We start from the raw sequence: 13,654 nt of genomic DNA on the forward strand, positions 1-13,654 counted from the left end.
CACTGTAATACGATGTAGTGTTAATCAACAGGAAGTTGAATAATACACTTCTCCCTTTAGCTGTTACAAAGCCAGTTATACTGAAAAAACATTTCCTGAAATCTTGAGGTAATGATCCATTCTGTAAGGACACTAAGGGAACTATGGGAAAATAAGTACCACTGTTTCAATATTTAAAGATTTTTAAACTAAAAGCATGGACATTTTCTAACATCAACACAATGTGAAATGTATAGCCTTGTTAGTCATTTTAGTATTAAGAGCATGATTAACACCAGCTTGTTTCTTTGTGCTGAGTTTACTATGAAAAAGTGCTACAGTGAACAAATGCTGTCCCCTGCACTGGATTTGTACTGTTCCCAGTGTCTCACTGCCCACATGATTGAGGGCGTAATTGTATGTTGGTCTACAGGAGGGTCAGTCTTCACTCCTCCACCCTCCACATGCTGCTGAAGGGCACTCTCTTCTATTTCTGCACATAATTACAAATACTTTACTGAGATGTTATTTACACATCTGTAAGCCTGTAGAGCTACTTCTTAACAATGTACACTAAACATATAAAAATGTACACTAGTTTAAACGTTATGGTTTTGCATTATGGTAACTCATCACTTCAATCATCTTCTAGTATCTTTGCCAAGAGACAAATGCCATACAAACATTCCCTTGTCAGAGGTGTTAATACTGTGTTCTTATTAATCATCACTGCAATCATCTATTATCTTTATACTGCATGGAACATTGAGCAAAAGAACAGTAGGTGAATAGTGTGTGAAATCCATGTCATACCATCAGCAGCAGTGTGGATTTTTAGGGATGCCAGCCGGGTCACCACATCCTCCTCCCTTTCAGCATCCTTGTAATCAAAGCCAGTGTAGCCCTGCTCTTGTTCACAGTAACCAATGAACCTGACACACACAGTTATGTTTGCAGATCTCTTCCAGCATCTCTACCATGCCAATATATAGTTATGTGCAAAATAATAGCAGGCTAACATCACTAATGTATTTAATTACTGATTTTGGCAGAATAGATAATACAACACGGGGAAAAAATTCATGACTAGGTGTAGCCGAGTAATGGGCAACCAACAGAATCAAGTCATGAAAGCATGCTGCTAATTGGGTGTAATGTTCAAATTAAAAGCAGTGTGGAGTTCAATTAGTGAGGTCACCCATTCTATGAAGAAACAGGTGTCAATTATGGCCCTTATTTAAAGAAGGAGGGCAGCAAATGTACTTGCTGTACCTGCTGATTTTAGCCCTTTCTCAGTGAGTAAAAAGGGTCGTTCCAGACATTTTACCGAAGGAGAAAGAACTTTGATCAAGAAGTTGATTGGAGAGGGGAAAACATAAAGAAGTGCATAAAATAATTGGCTGCTCAGCTAAAATTATTTCAAATGCTTTAAAATGGCAAACAAAACCTGAAACACGTGGTAGGATAGGAAATACCACCATCTGTGTAGATCATAGAATAACAAGAATGGCAAAGAAGCATCCAATGATCAGCTCCAGGGAAATCAAAGATGATCTTCAGTTACCTGTTAGTACTGCAACAATCAGAAGATGCCTACGTGAAGCCAAACTATTTGCAAGAAACCCTCGTAAAAAAAGACGTGTTGAAAATGTTACAGTTTGCCAAAGAACACACTGACTGGCCTAAAGAGAAGTGGCGCAACATTCTATGGACACATGAGAGCAAGGTTGTTCTTATTGGGTCTAAAGGCCACAGACAGTTTGTGAGATGACCCATAAACACTGAGTTCAAGCCACAGTACACTGTGAAGACTATAAAACATGGAGGTGCAAGCATAATGGTTTGGGGATGTTTCTCATACTTTGGAGTCAGATCAATTTATTGTATACCAGGCACCATGGACCAGTTTGAATATATCAAAATACTGAAAGAGGTCATGTTGTCTTATGCTGAAGAAGAAATGCCTTTGAAATGGGTGTTTTCAGCAGGAGCATGACCCCAAACACACCAGCAAGCAGGCAACATCCTGGTTCTAGACCAACAAGATTGATGTTATGAAATGGCCAGCCCAAACCCCAGACCTCAATATGATTGAGAATTTATTGAGTGACATCAAAAATGCTGTTTTTGATGCAAAACCCAAGAATGCAGAAGAACTGTGGAATGTAGTCCAGTCATCTTGGGCTAGAATATCTGTTTGCAGGAGTCAGATGTTAGTTGACTCCATGCCACACAGATGTAAAGCAGTTATCAGAAATAAAGGTTATACAACTAAATATTAGTTCAGTGATTAACATAAAAAGTAAATCTGTAAACAACTTTGTTTATACTGTAAATATCTGAGTTTGTAAATGAAAATGAAGACACTGCTATTTTTTTTTCAACAGCCCTTTTTTTTCATTTTCAGTTTAAAAATTTATATTTCGTTCATGTTTTCATTTGGAATTGAATGTGCAGTGCTCCCAGTGCCTTTGTGTATATGGAAATAAATGCTATTATGAGGATTAAGCTTTTTCTTAGTTTGCTTATTTTGCACATAACTGTACCAGACAAATCATACAATTGGGTTATTTTTGTATTATATTATGGAATGTTTTTTGCACAAAAGCAATCCTATATTTAAATCATTTCATGATACACTGGTTTTCTTACATATATAAAGTTATATGAATCTTTTTTTTTTTTTTTTTTTTTTTTAATATGCGCTGCCAACATTTATTCTCAGAGTTTAACTGACATATCCTACCTAGGCCATGTGGGATTCTTGTTCAGGATGACAGGGTTTCCCACCACAATGAGCAGGGCTTTTGCACGGGTCATGGCTACATTAAGCCTCTGTGAGAAAAGTCAGCATTTAGTTCATTAAAAGGCTCAGTCCTAGCCCTCGTCTTACACTACAAACACTAGCCCACTTCAGTAAATGATTCAAATCAAACAGAAAAAAGAGTAAAATTGGTATTCTGGATGGCAAGTTCACCTTTTTTACTGGTCTATAACCAGCTTTCCAACATCAGACCAACCCAGCAAAACCAGTCAGCAGAAATCAAAACAAGTAGAAGTAACAAAAGTATGTTTTTTTAAATTTGTTATTCTGACAAAGTGACCTCTGTGTCTAATCTGTTTTAAATTATTAACATGAACTGAACCCTATCAAACCCTCCACAATGAGGGCTTTATTAAAATTTTAATAAAATCAAATTCTACGGTGAAATGTTTTTACCTGTTGATCTAAACCAAATTATCATGAATATATTATAGTTAATGGTTTTATTTACATATTATTTAAATAAATGGGACACCAATAGCAAAAACAAATAAATGATCAATGATCATGACAAAAACAGCAATCATAACTCTTTGGTTGGAATACAGAGGCATTAAAAGGTCTTGTTCAGTGATATGAGGACCAAGAGAATGTTTTATTTAATTTCCTATATTTATGAATGGAACTGAAGTGTATTGAACTGAAGAGTGTTAAGACTTAACTGTTAAATTTGCTCATGGTGTAGTACAGAGGTATTTTTCTATTTTAAAAATAGTTTTCTTTGTGATAGTCATAACTAAAGGTACAGGTGTGTTATACAGGTATCAGACTCCTAACATTGTTTCTCATCAGAGTCCCCAGGACCCACCAGATCTTCCACATTTTTCTGTAACTTCAGTGACGGTACAGGCATCAGGTAATCAGTGTTCTTAAAGGAACCATTCAATGCATGTAGCTATCCTTAGAAAAAAAACAAAACAGAAAAACCTGTTAAGTAGAAACAGATAATAGAAACCTAAGTACAGGTATTGCAAGGCTTCTTGAACAACATTCCATTATATTTTGTGTTTAACTACAGGAAAACCTGTCAAAAATAACTCCACCCTACATTACATATATGGTAACGTATGGTTGAATGGAGAATTTCTTTATTGGTCAGAGTATTCCTTTATTGGCCTGGTTCAGCCATGCTAGGAGGCAGTGTAAAGCAAAGATATGTATTGAGGTTCCATGGACTGGACTGAGAAACAGTTTCCTAACAGACTTATGCAAGGGGATGCTGAGATACTACACATCAGACATACTTCCAACACAGGAAGTATGGTGAGGTATGTCCCGATAGGATAAAAGCAGTTTACTACTAGTCTTGATTACATTGTGTGAATATGTCTTTTACTAAAAACAATTTTGGATTAGTACTTGGCAGCACAGTGCAAAATGAGGCATACCTTTTCATTTGTGAGGAAGCCAATGTTAAAGTCTTGCTGCAACTTAATATAGCTCATGCTGTTTCTGACTGTAGATACCATGATCACTGTTTTCTCCTGCCCTTGGAACTCCTCCACTGAGCCTACCTGAGACACAAGGAACACCCAACATCTTATGAGTTTCTTATATAAATGTTGCATTTAACATTTAAAGGAAATAAATGCTATTTTTGAAGCAGAAGAGCTCTGACTAACCTTGATGCCTTTCCACAGGTCTAATTCTCTTTTTAGAGCCTTCTGTATTTTTTCCACCTTACGTGAAGTAAATACAATTCTTATTTATGAACTTGCAATCACAAATAGAGATTAAGCTCCATTTCATGTGAAGACCTATCCACTCATGTACATACGTATATGCTCATGGGATCCATAAGTAGTCTTACTTGTTTCCTGTAGGGGGCAATGATCCCAATGTCATCGGCACCGAGTTTTGGAAGGCTCTTCTTTCCCTGAGTTTCCATTATCTTATTGAGATAGCTGACAAGTACCTCAATCTCGCTTACATTGAAGAAGGATGGACTGTTCACCTCTCTCTTTTCCCATCACTCCGTGGAATATGACTGGGAAGCCCTGGTCACGAACACAACCTTACCAGTTCAAGGTACTATCAAGCACCCCACACAGCAGCCAACATATGCCTCCCCACTCACAGAAGCAGAAAAAACACAACAACCCACTTTTGGTTTTCTCCTGTAAAAAGCAGTAAAGTTACTCATTGTTAGACTGAGTTACCCGCTTAGGAAGGTACTCCCACTGGCAAAGGGCCTCTCGTTTCATCTGCTCTGCAAACACGTGTAGCTCACTGTCACAGAAGAACTCGTTAGGGACCTTAAGGATGGCAGGGTGAGACCTACCAAGAGGTGAGTGAGTGAGAGAGATGAGAGAGAGCACACACTGGGCCTCATTCATCAGAGAAAGAAATAAAACATTTACGCCAATCGTTAATGTAGCAGACGTGTAAATGTTTTTGTTGACCAATGTGAACTAAAAGTCAATGTGGTATTTACATTGAAGTAAAGATAGTGTAAAGGTTTTCATGGACCATGCTAAACTAAAAAAGTCATTACCGTGTTTACAAATATTTCAGGAGCGGGCATTTCCTTCACATTCACATACAGATGCTGGTAAATGTCACTCAGAAATGTACATGTGTGTTACTGATAATGCTGATTTACAAGTACATTTATTTCAATGCATGTATAAGATGAAAATGCCAGAATTAAATCTAAATGCTAAAAGAAAAAGAATTTCTCCAAGGCAGAAATTTGTTATTTTGTTTCAGGTTCATGACAAGGATAAATTTTTATTCAGTACTATATCTAGTCACAACACCTGAAAAGGCCAAAAATTGTTTCTGAGGAAAAAAGAGATTAACTTAATACTGTGTCATCAATATAGAAAAAAATAATGGAGGTCAAAGGAAAATGGTCTGATATTAAAATGGAGTCAAAAAAAGAATTGCTGCTAATTGCTAGTGATTGCTACTAGAGGTCAAAATACAGCGTTTGAAAGTTGATCAGTGTGTTCGTGCCATCAGTGGGGAAACTTCGATCTTGGTAAAACCCGATGTTATTAGTAACAGGAACAAAAAGCACCAAAACATTTGCCACCCTCCTTCTCAAGCTCAGAAGGTAATGTTTTTAACACCAAGCTGCTCCTACTAAATGTTACACTAACGTATGGACTCCGTTTGGTAGATGTTTTAAATGTTAAAAAAAAAAAAAACAACATACACTAACGTATGGACTTCATGCACATCACTGGGGGAGGATTTCCTTTTTTAAATTTTAGATTCAGAGCAAATATTGGTACATCAGGAGCCTGCCAACAGTTCCACACCAACACACCCTTCAGCCTCTCTGGGCGCCCACTGTTTCACAAACATTCTTACAGATGCCATGTTGGGAGAAGCAGGGCCAGCGCATAACACTTATGGAGGACATTGCAACAAAGCTAAAGGACATAAGATTGAGTTTACAGCAAATGTGTCACGATTGGTCCCGCCTAGCTTCCATGTTCCATGGTTTCCCTGTCGTATGTATTATTTTTGTTCCATTCCTTAGTTTTGTTTTCTCCGTCCCTCGTTTGGTTTTCCACGCCCATCATTACTTTCACCTGTACCTCGTTTCTAGCCTTGTTAAGTTCATGTATTTAAACCCTGTCTGGCGGCCTGTGTTTTTACAGTTCGTTGTTTGGATGCATGTCTGGAGGTTTGTGAAAGGCCGTCTGTATTTCGAAGCCTTTGTTTATTAGCCTGTTTTGTGATTCTAGCCCTTTATTTTTCCTTATCTCTGTGTGTTTTTTCCTAGCTTCTTTGTTATAGCCTGCTTCCCCCGTTTGGAGTGCTTTTGGTTTGTTAGTCCTAGCCCTTGTTTGCCCCTAATAAATCTCGCTCTTCTCCGCACACGCATCCACCTCCTTACCGCTCACCGTTACAAAATGTCACAGTCTTTGCAAGTGTGGAAAAAAGAACTAGTCATGGCATATGTTTGCCAGGTAGTATGGCCTCGGGTATGTTTTGTTTGTTTGTTTGTTTTTTGTTTGGTTTTTTTTTTTTTTACTATGTTTTATGGCTAGATTATGCAAAACATGACGGGCCAGTATTATATGGCAGACCTTTGTAGGATGATAAAGTAATTTTCCTCCAGCTGTATTGAGGCATAGCCAACGACTTTAGCATGGCAACAGTGTGCTCGATTACTCTGCATGCCCGTCAGTGTGCTTCATTTCAGCACCTCTCTTGAGCCGTTTGAGGACCTTCTAAGGGGTTCATTAACCAAAGCTTTAATGGCTATCCCTCATCCACTAAACAAGAAAATATGTATTATCACTCATCTAAATTACTTGCATACATTGCCATTGTTAATAGTCTACTTTTATTTTACTGCATTTGATTAGAGTGTATTCTAATTTACATACCAATTAACATCTATCTGTAACTGCCCCATTTGCCAACTTCCATCCCAGAGCCATGCTGGAGAATAAAAGAATCATGAGTTCCCTCAGGCCCTTGGCCACATCAAGGACGGAGTACTGAGTGAACCCAATTGTATTTGGAAGACCAGCTAGATTGTTCCAAAGGTCATGTGTCATAAGGAAACCTAATGTATTCAGGTAGAAGATACCATGGTAAAGTTAGTTTTTACTGTTTGTATTCACCTTTTTGGTGCTAATAACTTTTGAACTGACTGTTGTAGCTGTCAAAGGATTACATATTCATAACAGCATGACCATAGAGAACCATGCACACGCAGTGTTTGCACTCTTGGTGAAATTTACATATGCATCTTTCCTTGTTAACAAAAAAAGAGGACATATCTGGTGAATAGAGGATGTATGGTCACCCTGCCTTTTATCTCTGTGCTTAGGACATATTGTATGCTACATTTACATTACATTTAGATGCTACAAATGTTTCTGACCTGATTCCCAAAAACATTTCATGAAAAACTATATTTCTTGTGTAAACATGTTTGATTCGCAATGAAATTTATTCGTATCTAGGATGATGAATGAGACCAACAAGCTCGAGTTATCTTTGACCTGGAGGAGCAAACAAGGAAAGAATACCTGTAGTTACGCAGCAGCTTGGTGACAAAGCAGCTGTCAAAACCCCAGCTATCTTGGATTTTCTGATAGAGTGGGTTTTGCTTCATCAGCCTCTCCAGCAGCCACAGTCCTGTTTCACAGCAGTGGATATGAACAATATCATTAAAAATAATGCATGACTGACTATGAAGCCTGGGCTCCAGGCCCCAAAACTCTAAGGTATTCTGTTGAGACTTGCTTGTTCTGTGAAGTACTGGACTCATGCTATCTACCCATTACTCAGGAGGAGTGGTTACCCAGGCCATGTTGCAGTGTCAGTGGAGATCTGAGGACAGGTCCAAGCTGCTCAGGGTCTCCAGCCAAAACCAGTTGGCCTTTCTCAGGATGGAGAAGACCTGAGAAAGAAACACCTGAGGAGTCAGAAAAGCTATCGTCTGGCATTTCTAAACCTATGTGCATGTTCCCTACGCGCGATTGCGACGACGCGTTCGGGTTCCATGGCTTGTCCTGCCTCATCTATAAAGATATGCGTGAAATGGCCTCCAGTCATGAGCCTGAGGACCACAAACACAAACTTGCTATCAATGAGGACAGAATGTTCTAGAGTGAATGATGTGTAACAGTAAAGCGAGCCAAGTCTAGCAGAAAGCCCTGCACCTTCCTGCAGTGATCAGTGTGACCACAATGACTGTGTAGTCCATCAGTATTTCCTTAGAGGGTAGGATGAAGCCATCCTGACTTTCATCCCAGTTGCTGCATATCTGGAAAGAGTCAGACATAAAATGTACATTTTGGACAGAGATCCTTCATCAGCAGTGCAAGCAAAATGCTTCTCACTGTAGCTTTGCAGGAGTATTTGAATATAAACTGAACAAAGATGCACTTGTTATGCAAAGGATATGCAGCTTACCAGTAGTTTTTGGTCACAGTGCAATGGTCTCTACTGCTGGCATAGAGGTGACGGAGGCAGCGAGCATCCACATATCCCAGCAACCTTTCACACAGCAGATCACAGGCACTGTTAGAGGGAGCACAGGCCAGGACATGGGCTCCAGCAACAGACTTATTCACCTAAAAAAGTGCACACACACGGTTTCCAGTGAAATAGGATATTTAGAACTGAGCTAAAATATCAGCTGTGCAAGCAAAGACACACACATATATATGAGAGAAAGGGAGAGAGTAGTTGCCTGTTTTATCGCCTCTACTAGCGTGACGGTTTTGCCCGTGCCAGGTGGGCCGAAGATCAGGTATGGGGCTGGCTTAGACGTGCCACACAGGATGTGCCGCACAGCAGCGTTCTGCTCAGGGTTGCTCTCCACATCTTGGTTGAACATCCTGCGTAGTACCACAAATAAAAGCACCCCAAGTCACAATATTAAGTAACAACATAAGTAAGAACATATTAAGTAACAAATATATGTATTGGCTGTCAGAGAAGAATGGATTGTTGTATTTCAGTTTACTGAGTGTGTGTGTGTGAACACCTAAGCGGGGGTGGTGCTGTGTGCTTGACTCCATTGTCGCTTGGGAACAGCACATTGGCCAGCCTGTGCTGGGTAACCAGCTCCACAGCTCGATGCTGGTGTCGGAGAGGAAATCGATTTATGCTGAACTCCACATCGAACATCATATTGGAGATGAAGCTCTGTACAAGCCTGCCCAATGCAATGGAGGAGAAAATCAGTTTCAGTACTTTGAGATGGAGCTGAATAAAGAATCATTAGGTAATCACTCCTGGGGTCTCTCTTACTTCTTAGTGAAGCCTAACTTGACACTTTCCAGCTCTACGCGATGGACATAACCTTTGTACATGGTAACAGGCTGGGCCTTGTCTTCTGACATACACACGTTCAGGTGGTCGCCTTGCAGCACAGATGGCCTGTTCTCTGCCACTCCCAGCACCTGTGACAAAAAGCAGCGGCTGAGAAGCACATTTCACAGCTCATCCCATGTTTCAAGCTAACGTCCCACTTATATTACTTACTACAGCTTTTTTTGGGCAGGAAATAAATTAAGAGAACTCACATGCCTGTAGCACAAGCAGCTTTTTGTTGGCCTTGTCTCGTGTCATGGTCTGTCCATACAGATCATACTTCTTTATATCTACTTCCATCTGAATCTCCTATAGGTGCAAGAGGAGGTAGAATCGCTCAGCATACTGCTTTACACACTCCAGAGTCCCCAACACATCTCTGCGAACATGCATGTACATCATTGTTAGTGCACCCACTCAGGCTTCTTGTATGCATGAACAAAAATGAGTTCTGTGGTCATATGACCCATTTAGGATGTACATGTACTAAGACGTGCCGAAGTAGTTCAAGACACTATGGACTTAGAAACTCTGAACAAGCCTAATCAGAAGAGATGTCAAACAGGCACTGGTCCTGAACGCAGGAGCTCACCTCACTCTGAGGAGCTGCAGTTTGGCTGCAGGTGAAAACTTTTCTGTGTCAGCAAGCTGGTATTTGGCCAAGTCCTTCAGGCAAGCAGGGTAGCTGTACTCCTTTAGCTTCACCACCTGCTTCAGAACATGTGCCACACAGCTACAGAGAACAAACAAAGAAATAACAATGCAAACTCTGTTCTAGATAGTCTACAAATACATCCTTTTTTAAAACAAGTGAACATAAGTGCTTACTGATGGAGTTTGCAACATTTCATTTACATTGCCAGCAACAATTTTTTGTGTTTATATATAGGCTCCTGTATAGACACTGATACTGTTTAACGCAAAAGGGACAGTGTATACCACTGGTAAGAAATGGTAAGAACTTATAACTGTGTACATCTGTACACAGAGCAGAAATTGCTACAGGTCCCTAAAAGGTCATGGGCATTGTTCATGCCAGACTGCTGTGACCAGTTTAAAGAATTCTTCTGAAATATAACTCTATATATTATTATATTAATAAAATAAATTGTTGCAAAGCAGCTTTACTGAATCAAGTGTAGAATGTAGATGTGAATGCAATTCCAAACTCTCCCTAAATCCCCAATGAGAAAGCCAAAGTTGACAGTGACAAAGAAAAACTCCCTGATACAGAAATGAGGAAAAAACTTTGACTGGAACCAGACTCACAGGGGAATTCATACCCTCCTGGATGATCATGAATAAAATGACTAAATATACGTATGAATGCACATATAGGCTGCAGCTCATACTAATGATGTTAACAGCAATAATAATAAAAGGTAGAAGCACATCTTTGTGAGCGTGTAGTGTAATGACATAAGCATGAGCAAATCCTGAGACTAAAAATTACACATTGCCTCTCAAAATGTACTCGAGCTCCAGTCACAAGAGAAAAATGTAAAACGTTATTTAGGTTCAACACCAAGGTAGAAGCTTATTATCGTTTTCGTATTTGATGAAATGGCATGAGCATGTAGCCCTGTGTTCCAGCACACTTACCTCCCAGGTAGCACTCCCTCCTACAGCACTCTGTCCTCAGGCCTGTACTGCCCGTCCTGCCTAGGTCTGTAGGGGCTCTCTGGGCCCAGCTCCATAGCCAGCTGGGTCCAGACCACTGCCTCTAGTTCCCTCACAATACAAAAGGGCTTGGATGGGCTTGGGGACTCTGACTCAGGACAGAACTCAAAAGTACATGGTGGCTGGGAAGTGGCCGTAATGGTGAACACTGTAATGCACCTCCACCTCGTAGCTCTCATCTGTAGGAAGTCAACAGATTTTCATCAAGATAAAAAAGGGACTCATTTATGTTTTAATGCATGAAACAAATGGTTTCCACCCTTGCATGTGAGTAAATAAAACATGTATACATTGTTAATAGAGGTGTAATGTAGGGGGGAAAGAAAAGAGAAAAGCTACATGAGTAAACAATGCCTTTCTACAGACAGGTATATGTAACATGTACGAATACAAAAAATATCATGTTAATCAAATACCTGATCTTCTTACTTTCATCTTAATATGTCATTGGTCAGGGATGAGACTGTTCACAGTGCTTCTCCTCACCTGGACAGAGGAGCAAAGGGCAAACCCTGGTCACTCTCCTTTCATCCACTAGACTGAAGCAACACATCCTATGCAGTGCTATGTAAGAAAGTGAAGTGAACGCAGCTCTGCCCACTGTTGATGCTGAGGAACTTCACCACATACGCTCTGTCTCAATGTTGAAAGCAAGCTTACCATTGTTGCTCTTAGGGACTGATGTGATCTCTATGCCTCCCTTGTCAGAGATAAGATCAGCTCTGCAAAGAACAAGAAACGACAAGACAAGTTTCGGATGAACAATACAAATGAAAACACTGATAGTTCCTTTGGTTAAGAAAGGCCAGCACCTTTCTTACACATGAGCTTAGTAGGGTCACATCACTATGACAGGGACTGGTTCAGAAGCTCACCTGTTTACCCTAAGCATCTGGAGGATTTCTTTAGCCAGTCTTCTCTTTGGAGTGAGGACTGGATTGAGAGTGGGAGGAGTGAAGCAAGAAGATGCTGAGTCAGGATCTGGAGCTCTGGGGACTCCATTATCAGTTTCGCAGCTTGACTTTGGCTGTGACACAGATCTCCACTGATCACAGTAGTACACATGCACCTTTGAAGATTTGCAGAGTAGAGTGAGTGAGTGAGTGAGTGAGTGAGTGAGTGTGTGTGTGTGAGTGTGTGTGAGGGAGAGAGAGAGAGATTGAGTGGAGGAGACATACCTGAGGGAGAGTGGAGGAGAGAGACATACCTGAGCGAGAGTGGAGGAGAGAGACATACCTGAGGTTTGGCATGCAAGATAACTTTTCCATGCCTTATACTGGCTTTGTTGAAATGTTCTAAGGCGTAAATCAACTTCGAAAAATGTGGCTCTCTGGTTCCTTCCCTATGAAATAGAGCAAACTAATTAAAAAGGTCGATTGTGCACAGCTATAAGTCACACTTTCATTAGTTATCATGACACACACACACACACACACACACAACATAATTGCAAACCCAGAATACTTATTACAAGCTATTAGCCATACATCTGCTGCACGCATAACTACTGAGACACGCAGCAATATCATTTATTTTATTTCTTTAATTACAAGATACACTACAAATATAGTTAACTTAAATGTGTTTATAAGACCACTGCATAGCATATATGAACGTTTCAAAATGTTTTAGCTAGCTGTGAACCTTTTAAACTCCAAATAGTAAATATCCTGAAGCTCTTTTTTGTCTGTTTTCGATTTTCTTTCCCGCAAAAACTCCCAAGAAATCAAGTCCAACTTCATAGGCTGCTCTCAGTGAAGGCATTGTCCGTCAGATAAACGCGTGACTGTTATTTGGTCGAAGTAGCTAGCTGATTCAGTTTAGGACACTGACCACCTCACATAAGGTGGAATAAATGACGAACCCTGATGAGGTGTGGACAAGTTATATTGGAGGAAAGAAAACGAAAACTAAGACAAACGCGACATAAAAGAGGAGATATGTACTAAATTTGTCAGTTGTGGATTATTTTGTGTATTGCAATGCCTATGTAAAATGGCTAAAAGCCCAAAAGGCCTGTATTTTTATTTATTCATTTTACTACACTAGTATTTAGAGATACTCCCTTAATGTAGTTGACGTTACATAAGCGCTTAGCCAACGCAGTCTTGCTCCCTTGAAATTGCTCAATGATATACAATAAGTTGGATAGATTCGTCGTATTCCTGATTAAGAAAGGGAAGGGTAATCGTTTATGTACATGTTATGCTTCCTTATTTCCGAAAAGGAAATAGGCGCGATACATCGAAAAAAATTGAAAAGGAAGCATGTATCCATTGGAACCTGTAGGTGACGCTATTTTCCTTAGGAAACATGAATTTAAAATACTGGTAAAGGCTTTTCAAATCCTTCACAATTACAGTCACAAGGTTTTCCCCC

The 13,654-nt window shown here is 39.9% G+C and overlaps 1 protein-coding gene across 1 annotated transcript; it reads right to left on the reverse strand.

The window, feature by feature from the left end:
* Positions 1-26: 26 nt before the first annotated feature.
* Positions 27-13,591, reverse strand: mov10a (Mov10 RNA helicase a). Its single transcript, XM_081717828.1, is given in 28 exon segments — positions 27-472; positions 793-911; positions 2,726-2,814; positions 3,612-3,698; positions 4,192-4,317; positions 4,426-4,482; positions 4,614-4,764; positions 4,766-4,800; positions 4,963-5,080; positions 7,801-7,909; positions 8,076-8,174; positions 8,248-8,333; positions 8,437-8,532; positions 8,663-8,850; positions 8,970-9,117; positions 9,267-9,437; positions 9,533-9,684; positions 9,812-9,974; positions 10,188-10,328; positions 11,198-11,385; positions 11,387-11,454; positions 11,762-11,846; positions 11,848-11,912; positions 11,915-11,997; positions 12,151-12,344; positions 12,512-12,617; positions 12,920-12,993; positions 12,995-13,591. Coding segments are annotated over 28 exon segments (3,201 nt in total). The 5' UTR covers positions 13,040-13,591; the 3' UTR covers positions 27-314.
* Positions 13,592-13,654: the final 63 nt, after the last annotated feature.

Source organism: Electrophorus electricus, chromosome 7, assembly GCF_041902795.1.
Source record: "Electrophorus electricus isolate QZ-2024a chromosome 7, ASM4190279v1, whole genome shotgun sequence".
NCBI lineage: Eukaryota > Metazoa > Chordata > Actinopteri > Gymnotiformes > Gymnotidae > Electrophorus > Electrophorus electricus.